This window comes from Siniperca chuatsi, linkage group LG24, assembly GCF_020085105.1.
Source record: "Siniperca chuatsi isolate FFG_IHB_CAS linkage group LG24, ASM2008510v1, whole genome shotgun sequence".
Taxonomy (NCBI): domain Eukaryota; kingdom Metazoa; phylum Chordata; class Actinopteri; order Centrarchiformes; family Sinipercidae; genus Siniperca; species Siniperca chuatsi.
The window spans coordinates 14,854,679-14,879,220 of NC_058065.1; the positions used below are offsets into that span (position 1 = coordinate 14,854,679).

Here is a 24,542-nt window from a genome sequence, read left to right on the forward strand (position 1 = left end):
ATTCAGGCACACTGAGTCTAAAAATATTTACATCTACCTTTTGAAAAGCCACCATGTGTAACTTTAAATTAGCAAATTAGCAAATGGAAGTCTGGAGTGGGAGCTTCCAGTGTGCTGGTACCTACATGTACTGAATATCCTTCATGAGATGCCCACACTGACCCTGACAGCTGAAGGTCCAGTAGATGCATGTCAGTATTATATAGAAATATGTTCAACTCTGAATTTGGCCCTAATATTTTGTATATTAATTGTATTTCAAAGATGTATTTTCTGTGCTTCTGAACATTACTTCTGCATATGGAAGCCTGGAAGTTTTGTTTTTCTTTGTTAGGAGGAATTTGTTTTCCTGTAGAACCAGCTGGATGACCGTAAGCAGGAGTCACTGCCTAAAGCTGTTTCATATATTGGGCTGCTCACTGTGCAGATACACCATTACCATTTCATACTATTCACTCAGTAAACAGTAGAACTCCCTGTTAGACAAGAATAGTGTAGGCTATTTGTTAACAGACAGCATAAACTTCCTTATGAGCTGCAGGCGGTTTGTTGCAGTTTTGCACAAAAAGGCAACTTATATTAATTGCAGTTTACAAGTAGAATAATGGGTATCATATTTATAAGTAAAGTCTATACATTTGTCGGCGATTTGCCTCGACTTATGAATCAATGACTTGTAAATATTTTATGGACAGTGGACAGCATGGAGAACAGCCTGACAAGCAGCCGCACACTTCCTCAAACCACTGGAACACCATCAAACTTGACGAACTTTACTCCGCTGGACTTTTATTGTCCCACCTTTGGAATTTCAGTTGAGATAATAGTTAACGGCAAAGCCAGTGTATCGCATAACTTTAGTGTTCTCCGCGCGTGAAGCCGCCTGGATCGATGGAGTTGTGATTTGGAAGGATATTGGTTAGACACCTCGCCAAAGCGCAGAATAAAATGGTTGGTGGCAATTTGTTAATACTCACATATCGATGTTATGTCGGGCTTCACACGGAGTTGTTTTCTGACTTTTGTCCGTTCACCTCTGAACAGGTTTCCGCCCCCAAGGTGCTCCTCGGAGTGTTCGGGTTAGCAGTCGTCGTCATTTTGATAGCGGTGCCCACGGCCATACATTTGAAAGGTGAGTCTTTGCCATTAAATGATACACATGTTTGGCATTAATTTATAATCTGTGGTCGGACGTACAGTTAAACACATCTGAAAGAAAGTACATTACGCACGCGTCATTACGCACGATCCGTTTGGATCGCTGTTAAATGGCAGCTCTTCAAAATACCGATAGGAAATGTGAAGCAATTCAACTCTGAGAATTTATATTTAGAATAAAACGAATGTCTCAATGGAAATTATTTGACTTTCTTCAATTTACATCACAAAGGGAGGACAATTTAGTTTCTCCGATACAGCCAATGCCTGCCATTAAATTGCTTCATACTCACTCAGTACACACTATGACAAATCCCATAAGTACCCCCAAACACACTGACGTTAGCAATATTCCACTTGTCATTATCACTTACAGCCATTACAGCACTTACCTTCTTTTATGATAATGAAGATTATGACGTGTGTGTATGATATCATATCTGTAACCTTTGACCGTCTAGTCCCTGCCAGGTTCTAACTTTCTAACATGTTTCAGAAGAGCAGGGAGGCAACAAGAAGCAGAGAGCTTTCACCCTGGAGGATGTCTTCAACAGCTCACTGCAACCAAAGTCCTACAACATGAGGTGGATCTCAGGTGGGAGACAGTTTATCCTCAGGATTCAACCTGTGAAAATGAGTGGAGATGGAACATGATGACATTGATGTGTGCTCCGGCTTCTAAACTGTAAATGTGTCACTAAGGATTCTTTTTTTTAATCTATCAGCAACAATAATCTCATCTGTTCTAGTTACTAATTCACTTAGATTGATCCCCTCATTAAAGTGTGTGTTCGTGCATGTATGGGGCGTGTACATGGAATTCTTTTTTTAATATTTAGTTGACAACACTTTATAATGAAGGTTCAAAACATGTGTAACGAATGCAAGACATGAATGAATGCAGGATATATCATGAATTTGTGTTGCGCACCATTAAGGAATGGTCAAGTCACTATGAGTTTATGTGATTAGGTAACACTTAATGGAGTATCAGTTAATCTCAGACTATCTGTTAACTCACAGCTACTTCATACATTACTCTATATCTATTACTTTATATTATACAACGGTTTTCATACGCTGAGAAGTACTCCTCATGATGAGTAACCTAAACTTTAGATGTAAAATATGTGGAGTGGCCCTTTAAGCGTTAACCAGTCATATAAACTCATAGTGACTTCATCATTTCTTAATGGTGAGTAAAAGGAATTCATGATACATCCTGCGTTAATTCATGCAGTAAATAATCATGACTCGTGCATTTGTTCCTTAAGCATGTGTTTTGATCCCTTATGATACAGTGCTACTGTTTAGTTGATGTCTTTAGGAATTTGCCTTCTTATCCTCCATTTTTAAATAAAATATTCTATTTTTACATTCATTTTTCTCATCTTCCTGCACAGATCGTGAGTATCTGCATATGTCCCAGGGCTCAGTCTTCCTCACCAACGTGGTCACAGGAACGAACTCAGTGTTCTTGAGCAGAGACGAGTTTGTAAGTCACCTTCCTCATGTGCACCTGTGTGCTTCTTTTGTGTAAGCAGCATAAACCACATGATATCAACATGAGAACTACATACCAGTCAATACAAATGCAGTGTTGTCTGTGAGGTCGCGAGCAAGGGGTCTGTGAAACCGTTTTCTTTTTTCCAACACAGAACAAAAAAGGCGCTTATGATTATCAGCTGTCTGCTGACCGCAAATATGTTGCATTCATGAGCAACCATTCCAAGGTACGCTAAGCTTTTATTCAAATTAATCTGTTACATATTTAAAGCTCCTGAAGTGATCACACTACTTTTTTTTTGTCCCATTAGCTGTGGAGACATTCATTTACAGCTTCATATTCACTTTATGATTTTGAAGGGTAAGTACCCAAACTATGAATTTTCATTGCTTTATTTTTACACCTACAAAAAGTATTTAGCTACCTATGGACAAATAAATGTATGCACTTATGATAATGCAATGTATTCCAGTTAAAAGCATCCACCAAACTGTCTATGTGCAGTTATGGCAGTTGTAGAGCATACTTGAAAGTGAAGTAAAGCTCACTACAGTTCCACAAATCTCTGAAGTATTTTTTCCCCACTTTATTTCAGCAAATCTTTCACACCCTCTGACATCCCTGACAATGTCCAATACTTTGCCTGGGCTCCTGAAGGGAACAAACTGGTATGCTTGGACAGACAAATGTTTGTTTTTATGTACATAGCTTTGAGTTACAGTTCCTTCAAAAAGGGTTTGTGAGGGTTCAAAAAACAAACCTGGCTGCCTTTCCTGAACTTGTGTATTTGTATTTTTATTGTCTTTTCAGGCATTTGTTTGGAAAAATAATGTGTATATAAAGACCAGTCCTGGGTCGGCGCGACAGCAAGTCACTTTCAATGGCGAGGAGAATCAGATTTTGAACGGGATCCCGGACTGGGTGTATGAGGGTAAGTGGCACACGATGTACAGAAGACATGTCAAACTATAAGGCCCCATTTACGCCTGGCATTAACATGTGATCTGTACATGGATACATTATCTGGATATTGACATCTGATCCACAGGCCTTTGCATTTACACCTGGTATTAACAAGAGTTCCCGTTATCTCTTCTTTGCCTTCATTGTGATTGGATCTTGCAAATTAGTTAGGCGGACTGGTGGACCCAGGTCAAGGCAAGCAATGCCATGGACGGATGTCATTAATTTTTTTTGAGTGAAGACTTGCTAGCTACTGCTACACTCGTAGCTTTTGCCGGGCTTGCTTGAGTTAGCAGGAAGAGGCGGTTGTTAGGTGACCTTTCAACTTATTGGTCAGATTTTGTGTGAAGTTGTGTTGCATTTACACCTGGCTGAGATCTGATCACAATGCGAGCCAGACCACCTCCAAATCTGGTCTAGCTGAACTGATCGCATTCTGATCCCAATGCGTTCTGCATGCATTTACAACTGTCATTAACATGCGTTTTTCCTTATCCAGATAAAGTATCCAGATACAGATTACATTTTAATAGCAGGTGTAAATGGGGTATGGGGTTTGTGATCCCTTACAAAAAGCTGTGTCTGGTTGGGGCCCCTTGTCACATTTTCACTTTAAACTTCTCAGCTGCAGTAGTGGGTAGTAATGAGATATATTTAGTAACTCTTTTGGGTAAATTGTACCTGTTGGAGTTGTTTCACTTCAGCATACTTTTCACTCTTACTCAAATGCATTTTGAGAAAAATGAATACTTTTATGTATTTGTCACATATATTGTCTTAAATACAAATAAATGCAGGTGTATATATGTTCACATCTTTGCCTTTACCTAAGGAAGACCATATGTTGTTAAAATGGTGCCACTTATAACTAAATAAGTGGGGAAAAGATAGCAGTGTGCTGGTATTTTTTACTCACTACTTAATAGATACTTTTCTACTCTCACTGAAGTAGTCTACTTAAGTACTAAAATACTTGTGCTTGAGCACAGTTTTTGCCTACTCTATCAATCTCTGCTTAGATGGTTTCATTTACATAACTGTTAGAGTCTCAAGAGGTAACCGTATCCAATATTTCACATCATGCGAGATGATTAATCAGCTCAAGACCCCTCCGATTTATCTTGTGACCCTTTTGAGGGGCACGACCCCTAGGTTGGGACTAAACTAGCTAACTGTATATAAAGTAGTTAAAACTAGCTGGAGCAGCTACAGCAGTGAAATGCTGCTTACACATTGAGGCATCAATATTAACAGTATAATAATGATATATATATAATAATATAAGTCACAGGGGACATCTTACTAAGGAAAGAGTTCTTTTACTTTTGATACTTTTAAGTACATTTTGCTAATAATTTCTTCTTTACTTTTACTTAATTAGATTTTCGTATGCAGGATTTGTATTTGTAAGAGTATTTTTACATTATTGTTTTTGTACTTTTACTTAAGTAAAGGAGTACTTCTTTCACCACTTCAGAGTACTTAGAAAGCAGGAATAACTCAGCTTCATGCTTTCTCCCTTCCAGAGGAGATGTTCTCATCCAATCAGGGCCTCTGGTGGTCCCCTGGAGGGAAGTATGTGGCTTACGCTGAGTTCAATGACACCGAGGTTCACACCATAGAGTACTCCTGGTATGGCGAGAACCAGTACCCCAGCACTGTTTCCATTCCATATCCAAAGGTAGGACCATTCTGGGGGTTGTTTGACTCTAACAAGCTTGACTCTAACAAGGATCATTGTATTGTTGTACGTCAATAAACGTGTACTCTGGGTTGAGACTTGCTTAGCATAATCATTATTATCTGGTGTATCTTATATTCTATTCTTGTGCAGTCAGGTACTCCCAACCCTGTGGTGAAACTGTTTGTTGTGGACGCTGACAACATGATAAAAATTACTGAGGTTGTTGTTCCAGCCTCATTCGGCTCGAGGTAATGAAAAATCTTCAATTAGACTTTGTGTCAGGCTATTCTCTCCTGCTATCAGGGAAGGGAATCAGAAACAAACAGGAGTGTCATCATTTATTTTCTTTTTTTCTTGCCCTCAGTGAGCACTACTTAGCCACTGTTACTTGGGTGACAGATGAACGTCTTGCTGTCCAGTGGCTGAAGAGAGTACAAAACCACCTCATCCTACAGATCTACAACTTAAGTGGATCAAAATGGGATCCTGTCGAGGTAAAACATTACATTAGAACAAAATATTACACTGGTGTCACACAGAGAAACTATACAAGCGACTTCTTGATGAGCTTTAAGTACACAAACCATTTCAACAGCAATAAAACCTACACCTAACAGCACATTTTACTGAAAAGGAGGATAATGTAAAGGTTTTATAGACCTGTACTTAGTTTATTCTGTCTAAATTGCATTCATGTCATCTGCTAATGTGACACCAGCTGCCATGCTTTGCTTGGTTAAATTTAGCCACACATAAATGATTTATATGAAATATATTTCCATATGTACATTGACACATGACTTATTGGAAGATGTGAGTGTTCCTCTTATTCATACTGCCTGTAAGAGGTTTCAAAAGGAGACGGCTCACTTGAGAGTCATTTCCTGTATCTGTGTCACGTGGGTTTCCCCACTGCCCCGCCCCTTTAGGAGACTAGTGGCAGCACGCATTATGACTGATTCTTTCGCCCCATAGTCACCAAAGTAAATATCAGACCCATTTTTCAAAAGCCACATATCTTCTGAACATTCTGACACTAAAATGGCAATTTTCAGACAGACAAATCAGGAGACAATTAACTTTGATCGAGACTCACAAGATCTGGCAACATCTGTTCTCTAACCGTCGGTCTGGTTTTACTGTAGTGCTGCCGAAGTCGCTTTCCAACCAGACAAACAGAAATTTAAAAGGGACTTAGACGTGAAACCATAAATTAAAAGTTAAAACTGAAATAAAACTTTTGTTTCTTTACTAAATAAAACTATTATTGTTATTATTATTTAACTGGGGAGAGGCGACCACGCCCACTGTAACTATGGAAGGTACTCCTGTTGGAGCTTCATATTACATATAATAGGCTAAACTTTGGAATGCCTTTTTGCCTGACCACCATCTCTTACATTAGAATAACATTACAAAGGGACCTCTTACAGCGGCCGATAACACTTGCAATGTACATGTTCAGACATTTTCAGCTTAAAGCAATGAAGCTTGATGCAGCTGCTGGAAATTTCCCATGTAAGCTAAAGGGTTTCTAAATTATATTCTGTGTTGCAACGTCCCTTTGTGTTTAGACTGATAAGGTTGGTGTATTGTTATAAAATGTAACTTAGTGCAGCTATAAAAACTATTCTATTTATTTTTACAGCATCTGGAGTTGAACAGTATCAGCGGTTGGATTGGACGGGTAAGTCCAGTACACTGTTATAAGATAAGTCTGTTGATTCTATGTTGTTATATGTTCTATATTTTTCTTTTTTGTAAACAAATTCCATGAAAAGACCAAAGACAACGATGAACGAATCCTACTAACAAGTACTGGGTCTGTATCCATACCCTGATCCTGATTCACTGTGCCGTAGAGCTCCATTGTCGTCCAAACACTATTAAAAACACATCAGTGAGCCACACTGTTGCACTGGGTGACATGTTCCTTCATTACCATGAACACACACACTGTAGTTTATTTTGACTGAGTCCTACATACACCATCTGGCTGCCAGAAATACACGCTACAGCTCCAAATGTGGATTAATCTGCCGCTGAAAATAGTCCCCATCAAATGTTTCCTCCTGTTTTAGTAATGTTTGCTAAAAAACTACAGTGACCAGCTAAAACAGCTAGTCACTGTAGTTACTTGGTCTTTAAAAAAAAAAAAAAAAAAAGAAACTATATAAGATTTACATCCTCAGTAGAAACCAATGGGCTTGGAGCCGAGTGCCAGAGCGTATATACTAATAAACGTGTTCTTCCTAGTTCTCTCCACCAGAACCAGTTTTTGCCACAGACAAGAACAGCTATTACCTGTTGATGAGCGACACCAAAGGGTACAAGCACATCCATCATGTGGTCCAGGTAGGTAGTCAGTAGTCCAGTATCAAATTAGCAAAAACAGCTTTTTTTGTCTTGTGCAATATCACACACACACACACACACACACACACACACACACACACACACACACACACACACACACACACACACACACTGAACAAAATTCTTCATGAATATTTTTCTGTAACATGTTACCACCCACACACATTCTGTTCGGACTCATTCATGCAGGGCAAACCTAGAGCAATCACCTCTGGAGAATGGGAAGTCATTGGCATCCTGAAAGTAACTGCAGATAGTGTGTAAGTTGGAATTGTGTGCATCATCTGCATACAACTGTGTGGAAGACCTGACATGCAATTTCTTTCTTGCGAAAACATAACACTTTATTGCAGCTGCACTTTTCCATCAAATGGAAATATTCTGGATCTCCCTAATGCATCATTTTATGTACTTTCCCAAAGTTTTGTTAATATTTGGTGTCTCTAGAAATGTTGTTGCTCAGTTATGATGGAGTTTAAGAGAAAATTGTCATGTCCCATGAGCTGAATTCCTCCTTTGCTGGTCTTTCTCTCCACTCATTCATACCAATTATTCCACAGATATTATTCAAGTAACCAAGAGGGCAGTAAGCCAGGAGGAAGGAATGTTTACAAGTAAGGGTCTTTATTTTACTGTTGTACTATTTTTGTTTGTTGAAGACATATTTGTTATTAAAAAGCATTTCTTCAGACTTACAGTGTGTCTGTGTTTGTGTGTGTCAGGTGGACCAAACAAGGGACAGAGTGTCTGACTTGTGCGTTACGTGGAGAAAACTGTCAGTACAACTCAGCCTACTTCAGCCAGAATGCCTCCTTCTACCGTATGAGCTGCAGTGGTCAGTTATACTTTGTTTGTTTGTTTGTTTGTTTGTTTTGTCTTTTCCTCTCTATTAAATAATTAAATAAATAATAACATTATTGTATTTTTACACAAAGGTCCTGGCATTCCTTACCATTCTCTCATGGATAACAGGAATAATAAAGGTGATCCACAAATTTATAATTACATCTGAAATAATGTCAATGAGGAGAAAATGTTATTTTAATGAACTTTCTATATTTTTACATTCGTAGAGCTACGTGTTTTGGAGGACAATACTGGATTTAGCAACCTGATATCTGACATCCAAATGCCCACCATGCGTCGAGGCAGCATCAAACTTGAAGGACACAGTAAGTGAATTCAACAGTGACTAATAACCAGTTTATATTTAACCAGTGGAGGAAAGTAACTAAGTACTAAGTAATTTACTTAATTGCAAATTTGAGGTATCTGTACTTTACTTGAGTATTTCCATTTTATGTTACTTTATACTTCCATTCCACTGCATTTCAGTGTGAAATATTGTACTTTTTACTCCTCTTTTTGCTGAGAGTTAGATGAGATGATTGATATTACTGTCAAGGCTGCACGCTAAATATAAAGCTAGAGCCAGCAGGCAATTAGCTTAGCTTAGCATAAGGAGATAAGAGGAAACAGGGGAAAAAGGTGTTTCTGGTAACAAAATCTACATCCCAGCACCTCTAGTGACCACTAACTAACATGTTACATTTCATTTGTTTAACCCACGTAAAAACAACACGTTGCTGTGTTACAGGGAGTCACCTAATGTGCCAGACTATTTCTTGACCACACTCAGTAACAGGAAGCTACTATGTGCCAGCAAGAAATAGTCCAGCACATGACTGCCTGTAAAACCACATCTTGCTGTTTTTATACTTCGTACTTTATACAATTTAACAAACGAGGTGCTGGTTGGCATTTACTGTAGTTACCATTGGACAGAGCCAGGCTAGCTGTTTCCCCCAGTCTTTGTGCTAAGCTAAGTCAACCGGCTACTGGCGGTAGCTTCATATTTACCGGACAGTAGAGTAGGGTAGAGTAGCATCAATCTTCTCATCTAACTCTCAGTAAATAAATGTATGTCTGATTGTTTGAGGCCCAAAGAGGTAAAATGACCCAATATTTCATAAAAAACAAAGATTAGAAAAAAGTCCAAAAGATGAATATAAATTTGTGTAGAAGAACTTCTTTCTTAGCCCATATATCATCTTATGACATGTCATATTTACCTTGTGAACCTTTGGAGGGGCACGACTAGTAGGTTGGCAGCTACTCAAGTAAAAAAGAATATTTCTTTCACTACTGTTTTTAACTTACCATGAATAATTCATTCACATCTTTCCATGAATATTTATATTTTTGACAGATCTCTGGTACCAGATGTTTTTGCCTCCAGGCTTTGATGAATCCAAGAAGTACCCTTTGCTAATAGATGTGTAAGAATTTATCAAAAAAGCATTCAAATTAATTTATAAAAGTGTAAATGCTTTTCAAAAGAGGGCTCATCAACTGGTAGTGAATGTTGACCAACCTTCCAGGTATGCTGGTCCCTGCAGTCAGAAAGCAGACTTCATTTACAGAGTAAGCTGGTCCACCTACCTGGCCAGCACTGAGAAAATCATCGTCGCCAGCTTTGACGGAAGAGGAAGCGGTTACCAAGGCGACAAGTTAATGCATGCAATCTACAAACATCTGGGAACCTATGAGGTGGAAGATCAGATAACAGCTGCCAGGTAAGGAAAGCAAGGACCAGTTTAGACAAGTCAGTGCATCTCCTGCTCAAACAAACAGCTTGACCCTCTCTGTTTCCCAGGAAAGCTTGATAAAACTGGATTCGACTTGTTTCTGTGGTCAAAATTCTCCCACGTGTACACAGATATACACACAGGAAATGTCATGAGCATCACTGGGTGACGACGATGACAAGGCCTTTGTCCAGTTTACATCCTTTTAATTTGCTGCCCTCAATTGAGATAATTGTCTTTTTTGTATTTTAGGGAATTCATTAAAATGGGCTTCATTGACACAAACAAAGTTGCTATTTGGGGCTGGGTAAGTTGTTGAGACTTTCTACTAAAAATTAAATGTATTGATACAATTTTCATGTTCCTTAAATAATATGCAGGACATGTGTGTTATTTCATAGTTCAGAGGGCAATAATGGCTCAGAAAATAAGTTAATGTTTCACCCTAGTGTCACTGTGCTTGGTCTTTACTTAAGGGTTAGGGTTAAGATGAGTTACAGTAATGATCTGTTTATCTTTCACAGTCTTATGGTGGATATGTAACATCAATGGCCTTGGGATCTGGAAGTGGAGTTTTCAAATGTGGAATGGCGGTCGCTCCAGTCTCCAAATGGGAATATTATGGTATTTTTTTTTGTCTTTTTAAGCAAGTTCTTCATGTAAACAACTTTTCCAGACCTAGTACACTCACTTTAAGGACACACAATATCTGCTATTGTCTGTCTGTTTATTCCAGATTCCATCTACACAGAGCGTTACATGATGGAGCCTTCAGAGAATTCTCCTGCTTACACTGTAAGTTTCACATTCAGTGATATCATGATCAAAATAAATCCTCGTCTCTTATATCTGACAATAAACACAACTCTGATTGTGTGCAGAACTCAACAGTAACTGCCAGGGCCAAGAATTTCCATTCAGTGCAGTATCTTCTGGTTCATGGAACAGCTGACGGTGAGTTATGCAAGGCCTTCTGTATTTATATATTATACAGTTATACCAATCAGGCATTTTCCCTCCATTACAGCAGTGGTTCCCAAAGTGGGTGCCAATCCCTTAACAAGTAACGTCTTTTTGTGCAGAAGCCCAAAAATGAGAAGTTTTTGAGCCCTTTTATTCTGGGTACCCCATAGAATTTTATCAGAATTAGTCTGACACCGAACCAGGTCAAACGTGGCAAAAATGTAGGATTTTTTTTTTTTATTTATTTTTTTTTTCATTATTACATTTTAAAATTTTTATTCTATATTTTTTTTTTTACCTGATCTGTACTGTGTGTATGCACTTACAAAATAGCAACTGTTGCTTTAGTGAAATTGGGATCTGAAAATATTCTACACAAATAGAGTCATAAGACTTTGTGATTTCAAATAATGTATAGGTTGTCATTGTTGTGGTTGTGTGAGAATTCAACCAGATGCCATCCTAAAAAGGTAACAGAACCCTCTCTTGTGAGCGGGTAAAAGATGGCCCAAGGGTACCGCAAGATTTGTTCAGATCCATTTTTTGATTGTACATTTTAATAAAGTTTTACCACATAAAAAACAGGGTAATGTTTACATTAACTAAATGTTTATATTGGGCCTTGCTGTCAATTCCCAAAACCCAGCATGGCAGTGGCAGATGGTCGCCCACCATTGAGTCTGGTTCTGCCTGAGGTGTCTGCCTCTTAAAAGGAAGTTTTTCCTTGCCACTGTCGCCAAGTGCTGGCTCATGGTGGGATTTTTTGGGTCTCTGTAAATAATATTATAAAGAGTACGGTCTATAGGAAAAGTGCACTGAGATAACTTCTGTTATGAATTGGCCCTGTGATTGACTCGCGACTTTCTAAAGGATAAACGGGTATAGATAATGGATGGATCTGTTAAATTTGCACTGAATAGTCTGTGGTGAAATTCTGGGTAGCCCCCTGACCGTTCCTTTTAGCACCACCTTCAGACCCAAATGGGCAAATTGCCTTGAAAGCCTTGTTATTAATTTAATTTTTTTTTTAATTTTTAATTTTTGTTGTTGCTGTGTTTTCTAGACAATGTTCATTTCCAGCAGGCAGCTGAGATCTCTGAAGCTCTTGTGGACGAGCAGGTGGACTTTGAGGCGATGGTACGTAATCTGGAAAATCCAAAGTGGAATCACTGGAAGACTTTTTGCTTTCTGAAGGATATGTGTCATTATATAGAGAAAAGATTAGACCATGTTGCATTTGGGGAAACTTAACAACAACATATTGCTGCACTGTAACTGCACTGGACCTGTCATGTGTTTTGTTTCATTTTATGATTTTATTTTATTTTATTTCATCTTTTTTTTTAAAATCTTATTTTATTCAGGTTTTAATTGCTTATTGTTTTTAAATGTCATTCTAATGATTTTCTTTGCCTATGTAAAGCACTTTGAATTGTCTCTGTGTTTGAAATGAGCTATATGAATAGGCCTTGCCTCACTGATAAATTGTGCAAAAAAAAATCCACTCCATGTTGAATAATGTGGCATAGTGTCAGTAAATATTGATACAGTTTTTGGCTTCTTCTTTCAGTGGTACACAGACAAGGACCATGGGCTTGGTGGCTCTGCCAATCAACACGTCTACACCCACATGAGTCACTTCCTACAGAGGTGCTTTGCATGAAGGCCACTGGATCACCTAGATCTTTCATTGTCTCATGTGAATAAAAAAAAAAATCTTTTTTGGGATAAAGACTTTAAATGCAGGCTTGATTATTAGTGCTTCAGCTGTCAGGAAAAAGTCCTGAGCAGAAATGTAATAAGTAAAAAGTGGTCCACGTCATAATGTCATTCTATGTCTGTGAAATTTTGTCTTGCATAGTTTCAGTCAGAAAAATTAACAGACTGTTAACTGATATTTTTACTTGTAACACATCTACATATCACGTGATTTATGTTTTTAAAGTTTGTTTCATGAATTCGACTTTTATAGAGGTTGTTACTTGACCTGTGGAATAACATAGATATAATAATGTGAAGGTTGAAAATGTTCTGTCAACGTGTAACTGTACTTGGACGTGAAAAGTATTTACAGTATTGTATTAAATTAATCACAGAAACACAATGCACCACAGTGATTTTGTACATTTTTACTAAATGTATGAGATTGTTGACTATTTGATGTAATAATTGTTTTGTAAAATAATAAAGGATTAAATAATGAGAACTTTTTTTAGTTAATATCATCTTCATTTGGTTTTAAGTGGAAATCAGCCATGAGAGCCTTTATTGTTGAATTTTCGAATGCATCTAAGAGTCTAGCCGTGCTAGTGGCTGTACTTATGCACAGCGGTGCTTTGATTTTGCTAATGCCAGTAGCCTATGCTACCATGCTCACAGTGACAAGCATAGTTTAGCATGATAGCATGCTAACATTTGCTAATTAGCAATAAACACCAAGTACATCTGAGGCTGATGGGAATGTCAGTAGTTTTGCAGGTATTTATCATAAACCAAGGTGTCAGACAAATTGAAAATTTGACCCGATGAAAAGTTATAACCTTAGTTATTTTATTAGCAATTATATGGACAAATAAAAATTTGGAGCGATCACCAAACATTTCTGTTTTTTATGAAACTATCTGATCCCCTAACTTTTCATCTAGCACCACCAGCAGGTCAAAAGTTTCACTAATCCAGTGAAATATCTCTTATCTATTTTTGGTTTTCAGTGAAATATCCCAACAACTTTACTGGATGGATTGCCAATAACAGGAACAGCACATATTCATGTTTGATTTTCAATTTGTCCGATACTTTTTTTAATGATCATTACCTAAAAACTAATGCACTAAGATGGTTAATATGGGTAAACATTATACCTTAAATCAATATGTTTGCATTGTCATTGTGAGTATGCTAGCATGCAACACTGGGCCCAACTGCATCTTATATTTCCTTAAGAAGAGGAGTTGGAATTATGGCGGACAAGTAGGCATACTAGGCGTTATGTGTGAAATTATACCAGACAAGGGAGAAAGGGACATACGTTCAAAATGATTAAAAATTGCAGGCGGAAAAAAGAAAACATGAGAAGCTTTCACAGGTTTCAGGATTTACCTCAGGACAATTACTGACATTAGGGTTCAGTACTATTGGAAATAACTATTTGAAAATAATAACTGAAAATAATAACTGATAATATTGTGTTTTTTCAATTTCAATTCAGTTTTATTTATATAATTCCAAATCAAAACAAAAGTTATCTCAGGGCACTTGTCATATTGAGCAGGTCTAGACTGTACTCTTTATAATAATATTTACAGAGACCCAATAATTCTCACCATGAGCAAGCACTTGGCGACAGTGGCGAGGAAAAACTCCCTTTTAACAGGCAGAAACCTCGAGCAGAACCAGGTAGTTGGCCATCTGCTGCTGCTGGTTTGGTTGAGAGAGCGAGAGAGAGAGAGAGCAGGAGGAAAGAGAACATACAGTAGCACAATGCAAGTTCACAGAGATGTAATGGTAGTGGTATTAATATTAATATTAATAATGATAGAAATACTAGTAATAATAACAACAACAATAATAATAGTAATAATAATAGGACTAATAATACAAATCATAGTAGCAGTTGTCGAGCAGGAACATGGGGGCAGTAGGTGCCTTGCAATCATAGATCCAGTCTCTGCAGCTCTGGAGGCAGAAATACCTGCTGAAATCATCAGTAGGAGAGAAGAGAGAGACGAGAAAGCACAAAACTACGGGAGAGAGAAGATGTTGAGTTAGTAACATGCTTTAATGGGATAAAAATGCATACAGATAGTGAGGGAGAAGAGGGGAGAGGAGAGAGGCGCATCATGGGAAGTCTCCAGGCAGTCTAGGCAGGATAACTAAGGGATGGTTCAGGGTCACCAGAGCAAACCCTAACTATAGGTTTCATCTAAGAGGAAAGTCTACAGGAGAGGAGCTTGATAGCTGAAGACTCTGGCTCCCATTCTACTTTTGGAGACTCTAGGAACCACAAGTAACCCTGAATTCCTGGAGTGCAGTGTTCAAGTGGGGTAATAAGGTATTATGAGCTCTTTAAGATACGATGGTGCCTGACTATTGAGAGTTTTGTAGGTGAGGAGAAGGATTTTAAATTCTACTCTGGATTTTACAGGGAGCCAGTGCAGAGAAGCTAATATTGGAGAAATATGATCTCTTTTCCTAGTTCTTTTCAGTACGCATGCCACAGCATTCTGGATCAACTGGAGAGTCTTAAGGGACTTATTTGGGCAGCCTGATAATAAGGAATTGCTATAGAAGTAACAAATGAATGGACTAGTTTTTCAGCATTACTTTGAGACAGGATGTGCCTGACTTTTGCAATGTTACGTAGGTGAAAAAAAAGGCAGTCCTTGAAGTTTCTTTTATGTGGGAGTTAAAGGATAAATCCTGATCAAAGATAACTCTGAGATTCCTTGAGGTGGTGCTGGAGGCCAGGGAAATGCCATCTACAGTAACTATATCTTTAGATAATGTGTCTCAGAAGTGTTTGAGGCTAAAGTGTCTAAGTCTTTTTAGAAAATTGCAGGTCATCCAGGTTTTCATGTCCTTAAGGCACGCTTGAAGTTTAGCTAACTAATTGGTTTCATCTGGCTTGATCGATAGATATAATTGAGTATCATCCACAAAACAATGAAAGTTTATGGAGTGTTTCCTAATAATATTGCCTTGAGGAAGCATATATGAGGTGAATAGAATTGGTCCAAGCACAGAACCTTGTGGAACTCCTTGACTAACTTGGCGTGCATGGAGAATTCATCGTTAACATGTACAAACTGAGATTGATCTGATAGATAGGATTCAAACCAGCTTAGTGCGGTTCCTTTAATGCCAATTAAATGTTCCAGTCTGTAATAGGATGTGATGATCAATGGTGTCGAATGCAGCACTAAGATCTAACAAGACAAGTACAGAGACAAGTTCTTTCAGCCTTGATACTATGCTGATGCACTATGCTTTGTCTTTTTCAACAAATAAAATACATGGGACTGTATGTGAGAGTCATACATGGACATTTACTTTTATAGAGCATCAACCTTGAACAATGGCCCTTGTAAAATGGAGATAACCGCCATTGATGCAAAAAACGGTCAATATTTCCCATCTTTATATTTTTGATCGGAAAGAATCCACGAATACTGACTCGTCCTCCAGATATGACAGACCGCTTATCACTTCCCATCATGATGACACAGTAGCACATTAAAGCATTTTCCCTACTTTCTGTTTAACAGGATGAGCTGTGGTTGTTTGATCTTAACACCTAAGTGCCAGCTGGAATTACGCATGAATACGCATCTTTCCTTTCTGAACAAATGCTCGGCTTGTTGATTCGGCCGATGTGACGGAGCCCGTGTCTAATGGGCTGAGAGTAACAGCTAGACCTGGCACCTGAGCAGATCCACCTCCTTCTATTACAGTATATAAGACCACAAAGTAAGTGAGGAGGGTTAGATACAGACACCAGCAACAAGCAGAGGAACTAACAGCAGCATTCTTTGGAAAGAAAGGAGAAAAGGTGAGTTGTATTTTGTTGCAATGGTGAAACCACCTTTAACGCTTTAACATTCTGATCCAATATGCAAACTTTCTTTGTGTCTGTCTGTGTGTGTGTACTGTTCTGTGGCGTAGGTTATAACCATGAAAAGCATCCACTCCCTGGCTGGTATCCTTCTGATCTTCAGCTTTGTACAGAGCAGCTGGCAGGTTCCTCTGCATGAGGCTGGTGACAGCTCAAGGTACAGAAATACCATCAAAACTAATGAGGCATAGTCAGCATAGTTTGATATGAGAGTCTCCAAAAAACTTTACATGTATGAAGTCCCAAAGACGCCAAATCATCTGTGGCCAAACTGCAGGCACGTTGAGCCAAAATCTGCAAAATGATGGGGGAAATCATGACAACAAATGCATTATTCTAACAGAAATTTAATTATTTCAAAGACCCTGAATGTATCCCAAATAAAGAGGATAAAATATTTCAGCCAAGGATTAGTTCTTTTTTGAAAACCTATAGAGAATAAAGGCACACAGTTATTTGAAGAACTTGACTTGAAATATGATTCATCACCCTTTTTTTTTAATATCTTCAAGTACGGAGCTAGATACAGTATGTCGCAGTCTTCCTAAAAGTGAAACATCGGATGATATACTGTACGTCCTGAACATCATCTTTAGTGTTGTGGAGAAATCTATGCAAATTTAAACTATATATTTTGGTCATGTGAAATAGTCAAATCATGTTGGATTGGTGTTAAAAGGGAAATAGAATGGAAATTTCTATGGCTCCAGATGTTATTTTATTTATCTTATTAGTTGTAATCACTAGTAAAATAATGGATAAAAGTAATTTAAAAGAAATTACTTAAAGTATAGACAAATGGAAATAACTACTTTTCCCTTTCTTTTATTTTTTCTTGTTCTACTCTCTCTGCAATTTTTATTATTAGAGTCTGTACTATAACATCTACAGCTCTTCAAATATGATGAATTATTGGGTTCACGTCCTTATTGGGTTACGAACCTAATAAGGAGGTGAAGGGAATCAATGAAAATAAAGTAGAAAAAAATAAGTTACAAAGAAACAAAATTCCTCTTGTTATGAGATGCTTGTTTTTTTAATCAGGAAAATGGTACAGTGCTTTTTATAGTACACTCAGCGTACCACATTGGCAGGTGTGAAACTTTGGAAATGTGAATGGGTATCATGCCGTTGTAGAAGAGAGAGTATATAGTAACTGTTGAGGAAATTGATGCTATGGTATATATTTGTAGCAAAAAAGGCCTTTTCTAAGACATTTTACAGAATGTTTAAACTTAAACTGAGTGTGATTCTCAAACTACGCTTTCCCTCCTGTAGTTTTGAGGCAGACGACACATTAGTGGATGAGGCGAGGGAGCTGTCGAACATGAAGAGACACTCTGAGGGAACTTTCTCCAACGACTACAGCAAATACTTGGAGGACAGGAAGGCGCAGGACTTCGTTCGGTGGCTGATGAACAACAAGAGGAGCGGGTCAGTGTGATATCCATTCAAAAAATGATCAGAAGAATCATATTGTAAAATGCTTTGACTTATTCGGCCCTATTGCATGAACAATGAAACACTAGTTATATTCAAGCTCAGGATATTAGAATGAACTTTTAAGGGGCTAAACAGCAGTGGTGGAAGAAGTACTCAGATCTTGTACAACAATGTGAAAATACTCTGTTATAAGTGAGTATATATTATAAGTCCTGCATTCAGTACAGAAGTATTATCAGCTAAATATTCTTAAAGCATCAAAAGTAAAAATACTCATTCTGCAGTAAAATGTCCTGTGATTGATATATTATCATATATCAAATTATCAGATTGTTGATACTGATGCATCAATAAGCAGCATTTTACTGTTGTAGGTGGAGCTTGTTAATCTACTTTATATACAGTTGATAGTTTAGTCCTGTGGTTCCCAACCTAGCGGTTGGACCCTCCAAAGGGAAGTACGTGACATTGCCTTTTTCTAACTAAGCCCTGCCCACTTCAAACTAGAGAGAAGAACACAGAAAGAAAAAAAAAGAAATCCATAATTCTCTAATGTGAAACACACAAAACTGTTCTAACTTTGGCAGAAAATAATGTGTTGATGATCACTCATAGTAAGAGACTGATTGAGAACCTTTAACAATGCATAATATTTCACAAGCTTATTGAATATTTTTTATGTAAATCTGAATCTTAAAAGTAACTATTAACTGTAGTTGTCAGATACGACTTTTTACTTCAGAGTAAAAAAACTTTACAACAATATGAAATATTTCAGTCCCTACTGAATCTCACTGTGTGTTTTTAGTGCTGCAGAAAAGCGCCATGCAGATGGAACCTTCACCAGCGACGTGAGCTCCTACCTCAAGGACCAGGCAATCAAAGACTTTGTTGCCAGCCTCAAGTCTGGACAAGTCAGAAGAGAGTAGGCTGTCCCTCCTTCCTTCTCCTCCTCCTACAGTACCAAAAACCCTAATGGCCTGCCAGCCTGTGTCTGATTCTACCATGACAAGAGAGACAGAAAGATCTTGAATCAGAGAGAAAGAGCTAATCAACTGCTTCTTGTGCCACTTCACATTTTTCCCATTCTTTGCTTTTTTTCTTGATGTTCCTTGTGTGCTAAAATAAATCACCTCAACTTTTGCACTGTGTTGATTGATAAGTTACTATCACTGTGTGATGATTGTGTGAGATGAATATTTTTGGTACAAACATGCAAGCAGGCAATGAACCAATGAAATGATCACAGCTACACAATGTCTTAAAATAATGATAAAAATAATGATTTTCTGATTAACACTGCACTGCAGGTCAATAGTAGAGTTCAAATGGCAGGTTTCCACAATGCAGGGTTACTGACCCTGAATGGGCAGTGTTTACATTGTGTGCCCTGTACGTACTTAGATCTGAAATGGACAGGCGGGGTGAAGCGTTCAGCAGGAGGCATGTAGATGGAAGCTTCACCAGTGATGTGAACAAGGTGCTGGACTCCATGGCTGCAAAGGAATATTTACTCTGGGTCATGACCTCCAAGCCTTCAGGGGAGAGGTAAAACTGAGTCACATGGCTAATCTAATAAATGCCAGAAATGCTTGACTTGGCATGATTGTGATTTTCTCTCTTTTGCAGTAAGAAAAGACAAGAGGACCAATGAGACACTCCTCAAGGACTCCCTCTGTGTGCTGCACACAAAGCCATACACAGAAGGAATAGAAAGCCATACTGCTTTGCATGTTGTAATGTCAACACTATATTTAAATTTGTAAGTCTTTTTTTACTTACTGTATGTGATGCAAAGATACAAAAACTACTACTCTTCCATAGTTTTTATGGTGCACCAAAGAGAAGAAATGAAATTGAGGGCATATTTTTTCTACAAATTTAAATTATTTTCTATATTTTTAAGGTGAAAACAAGAACACAAAAAGTGAAATCTCAGGTCGGCCTATAGAAAACACATGTAATGTAGTTGGTTGTCATTGCATATTATTAATCCGCTCTGCAAAATAAAGTCTTTCATTGTGTGTTTGTGGCATTTTTAGAAAATAAATACAAATCAGATAGACTTCTTCAACGAACTTCATACAAAATACTCTAACTATGTCAATGCGTATGTCAGTTATTTCCCTATTTTGTTTGTGGCTCTCAGTTCAAAGCCCATTTATTCTTTTTGAAGACGTGAAGCTTTAAAAACAGCTCACAAAGACTGTATATATTTTCGTTTTTAAATTTTTTAAAATATCTTTATTAGAGATACACAGTAGGGAGATGGCAGGAAGCGAGAAAGATGGGGAATGACATATAACAAAGATCTCCAGCCGGACTCAAACCTGGGACATTGTGGTTCATGGTCAGCGCCTAAAACCCCCTGGCCACCAGTAATTCCCTCAAACAGCTGGTCACTGGAGTTTTTGTCAAACGTTACTCAAACAGGAGGAAACAGTTTATTTGTTGAGGACTATTTTCAGCTGCGGATGAATCCACATTTGGTGCTTTAGTGAGTATTTGGGGCAACAGGACGGCGTATGTGGGATTGAGTCAAAATAAACTACAGTGTGTGTGTTCATGGTAATGAAGGAACATGTCACCCAGTACAAGAGTGTGGCTCATTGGTGTGTTTTTGGACAACAATGGAACTCTATGGTACAGAGGAATAAGATGCATCAGGCTTTTGATACATACACACACAATACTTGTTAGCAGGATACATTCATTGGAAGTTTTGGTCTTTTCATAATATATGTTGATAATAAGAAAAATACAGGCTCATCCTTTAATTTCAGTGTCTGTCATCAGATCAGCTTGAGACAGTCCAACTTTAATAGAGAACACCATTAAGAGCAAATTTTAGAAAATTGTCAAGTTTTAAAGAGATCTATCTGTGAATCGCTTACAAAACTGTCATGCAGGAGCAGGTAGCTTGAAGTTTAATTTCCATTGCACAATATCATTAACTGGAAAAATCACCAGAGCAGTGACGACAAAGTTGAAATCCTAGGAATGAGCCGTTTGCTTTTGATGAATATAGTGCCACAACTAACGATTATTCTCATTATCGATTAATCCGCTGATTATTTTCTCGATTAATCGCTTAATATGTCAGAAAATTGCCCATCATTATTTCCCAGAATCCAAAGTTACATTTTCACGTTAACTGTTTTGTCCGACCAACAGTTCAAAACCCAAAGATATTCCAGTTACAATCACATAAGATGAATAGAAGATGCAAATCCTCACAATTGAGAAGCTGGTACTTCATACTAGACACTTACTCTTGCTGAGTATTTCTTTTACTTCACTACATTTTAGAGGGAAATATTGTACTTTTTACTCCACTACATTTATTTGACAGCTATAGTTACTAGCTACTTTGCAGATCATGAACTTACATACAAAACTTCATCTTATAAAATATGTTATAAACTACCAACTGCTACCAACACTAGTTAAAATTAGCAACCACAATAGTAAAATGCTACTTATACATGAATGCATCATTAATAATAATGTAATAATCATGTATAATATTATAATTAATTTATTAATATAATTATTGTTTTCTGTATAATGTAGTTTATTTTTGACACTAAGTACATTTTTCCAGTGGTGGAGGAAGTACTAAGATCTTTTACTTAAGTAAAAGTAGCAATACCACAGTGTACATATACTCTGTTACAGGTACAAATCCTGCATATAAAACATTTTACTTAGGAAAAGTACAAAAGTTTTAGCTTCAAATTATATTTAAAGTACCAAAAGTAAAAGTACTCATAATGTGGAATGGCCCATTTCAGAATAGTATATCATTTATTAATGGATTATAATTATTGATGCATTAATGTTGTGCATCATTATTGGTCACCCCAGCATCAATAAAGTCTTATCTTGTTCATTACATTTTATATAATTAATCTGAATCTGCAAAGTTACTAGTAACTAAGTTATCAAATAAATGTAGTGATGTAAAAAGCGCAATATTTGTACAAAGTATGAAGTAGCGGAAACTGTAAATATTCAAGTTAGTACCCTCACCCTTAGGGATCAATAAAGTACCACATCATTTCAGTAGTTTGTTTAACATCTTTATTTATGCTCTCATTCACTCACTCTCTCATTCTCATGAAACAAATCACAATATAACAACAGATCTGAACTGATTTCTATACAGGTGACTTAAATTATTGAACAGAAAGTATACAGCTATCACTACCAAATTTAAGGCAGAATTCCACACAGAAGTGGTCAAAATATTTGATATTGATATAGTTTTGACCTATTATTAATTTCTCTAATCAACTAAGAACCATCAGTTAGACAATGGGAAAAGAACATCTACAACAAAACCCTGCCTTCAACACTGACTTCATGTTAGTAATATATTAGTAACATTTTACATGAATAAAATATACTATGTATTGTACATTGTTAAGACTCTTTACCGTTTATTACATGTTGCCCTTCCCAGAAAAAGGGTATTATTGCATCTCTAGAAGTAACCATTGTCCTGCAGTGAGACAGTCAAGTCTGTTTCACCATCATGCAGGATTTTTTTGTTTTAAACCAATTAGCTTCAGATGCTAACACATTGAGGGTCATTTGGATAGGAGATCACATGTCCATGGATGACACTTACTGACAAGATGACAAAGAGTATGTAGGTGGAAAACATAGAGCTTTCTGTACAGTCACCCTAAAGTTCAGAATTTGCAAATTTGATGAGTTTTTATAAAGCCAAGGCCAAGTAGATAGAGGTACTGAAAGTTCCCAAACTATGCTGCCATGCTAGCTTGAAAATGTCATTTTCGAATAAGCTGCGCCCAAAATATACTGTCCTCAAAGGAATAGTTTATTTTGATAAATATGCTTATTCGCTTTATTGGCGAGAGTTAGATGAGAAGACTGATACCTCTCTCATGTCTGTAAGCTAGCTATCGCTAGCTCCCAACCAAGAAGCCGTAAAACCATGTGTCTTTTTTACATTTCGGTTTTGGTACAGATTATAAACAAGATATAATTAATTAGTGATCTTCTGGCAGATTTTGTTACATTTGGACCGCGCCATGCTAGCTGTTTCACCGATTTCAGTCTTGCTAAGCTAAGCTAGCCAGTTGCTAGCTTTAGCTTCATATTTAGTGTACAGACATGAGAGAGTATCAGTCTTCTCGTCAAACTCTCAGCAAGAAAACAAGTACTTCCCAGAATGTCAAACTATTCCTGTAACTTGTTTGGGGAAATGCTTTACTGGAGGAGAGACATTTATTTGTAAAATAGCAATGGAGAAGACTCTGGAGTGATATGAGCTGTCACTGTCACAAAAAACATTTAGATATACAGAATATTTAAAATGTATATTTAATACTTTCAAAAAATTACTAGATTTGCTATATAGCCAACTCTTTTAGATACCAGTGAAATAGATTAGTATTAGCAAATATCTACTCTTTTTTATTGTGAGGTGCATCAAGTCAATAGCGGCATTAAATACTGCACACAAAATCCACACATTTGCGTTTGGCGTGGCAGGTTTTTTAAAGGACAACTCGCAATTGTAGTTTTTGGAAAAATATAAAAACATACAAAATACAAATAAAGTAGATTTAAAAATTGTTTAAAATGTTTACTTAATTGGCCCATTGACACAACAGTTACTGTAAGTGTCATATAATTCTGGCTTCCCTCTATTGCTGGTATCACCAAACATGGATATACATAGAAAAAGAACACAAATGTGTCTCCGTTCCTCGTGTTAATACTGTTTCTAACACATTTTTCTTTGTTTTACACAACTTGCACACAGACTTACATGACAAAAACACAGTGTAGCGCAGTACAAAGGTGGTTGAGTGTGGCACGGTATAGATTTTGTTTGTTGATCTACTGTTTGACAGCACAGTGGCACCGTTAGTATGTGTCATCACAAACTTGTCTCCCTGTCCAAGCTCTTCTCATGCTTCCGGCGCTTGTGTCGCTTTTCGCCGCCACTGGAACAACTGCACGAAAAACAAAGAATTTAAACCGAGCAAAATATTTTTTAAAAGCAAATGTATTGTTGTTGATTGTCTGTTCTGTACTGAATTTTCAAAAATTCAAGCCACAAGTGCAGAGTGCAGATGCACTGCCAGCTGCCTGACAATTAATCAGTCACTCCAGATCACACAGCATGCAATATGTCTCATAAAGCTTAATAGCATTATATCCTAACACTTGTGACATCTTGTGACATTGAAATATACAATAGAGTTACTAGTG

General features: G+C 37.4%; 3 protein-coding genes across 8 annotated transcripts in view; 2 read left to right on the top strand and 1 right to left on the bottom strand.

Annotated features, from left to right (window-relative positions):
- LOC122872285 (dipeptidyl peptidase 4-like) lies at window positions 1-13,445 on the top strand. Of its 2 annotated transcripts, none has more exons than XM_044188300.1 (27): window positions 1-191; window positions 696-951; window positions 1,045-1,132; window positions 1,655-1,753; window positions 2,562-2,653; window positions 2,817-2,891; window positions 2,976-3,025; window positions 3,261-3,333; window positions 3,476-3,596; window positions 5,155-5,309; window positions 5,463-5,560; window positions 5,677-5,806; window positions 6,961-6,999; window positions 7,569-7,667; window positions 7,878-7,948; window positions 8,249-8,302; window positions 8,411-8,523; window positions 8,624-8,671; window positions 8,762-8,860; window positions 9,898-9,967; window positions 10,070-10,264; window positions 10,529-10,583; window positions 10,801-10,900; window positions 11,013-11,071; window positions 11,158-11,230; window positions 12,303-12,376; window positions 12,810-13,445. In XM_044188300.1, the coding sequence occupies exons 2-27, from the start codon at window positions 949-951 to the stop codon at window positions 12,900-12,902; spliced, it is 2,226 nt and encodes a 741-aa protein (XP_044044235.1). In that variant the 5' UTR covers window positions 1-191; window positions 696-948; the 3' UTR covers window positions 12,903-13,445. The 2 variants fall into 2 exon arrangements, with proteins under 2 accessions (XP_044044235.1, XP_044044236.1); XM_044188301.1 differs by having other exon boundaries at window positions 3-191; window positions 1,658-1,753.
- A 3,263-nt stretch (window positions 13,446-16,708) lies between these two features.
- On the top strand, window positions 16,709-20,317 carry LOC122872295 (glucagon-1-like). Its single transcript, XM_044188329.1, has 6 exons — window positions 16,709-16,787; window positions 16,901-17,007; window positions 18,129-18,284; window positions 19,102-19,218; window positions 19,698-19,841; window positions 19,923-20,317. Exons 2-6 carry the CDS (start codon window positions 16,910-16,912, stop codon window positions 19,945-19,947), a joined length of 540 nt encoding a protein of 179 aa, XP_044044264.1. The 5' UTR covers window positions 16,709-16,787; window positions 16,901-16,909; the 3' UTR covers window positions 19,948-20,317.
- Window positions 20,318-22,362: 2,045 nt separating this feature from the next.
- The window catches only part of LOC122872291 (sodium-driven chloride bicarbonate exchanger-like), a 62,737-nt gene continuing 60,557 nt past the window's right edge, over window positions 22,363-24,542 (bottom strand). For all 5 annotated transcript variants that reach the window (XM_044188319.1, XM_044188318.1, XM_044188321.1 and 2 more), the window contains one exon: window positions 22,363-24,283. In XM_044188319.1, the coding sequence (XP_044044254.1) occupies window positions 24,208-24,283 (76 nt within the window). In that variant the 3' untranslated portion in view covers window positions 22,363-24,207. The remainder of the gene's footprint in view (window positions 24,284-24,542) is intronic.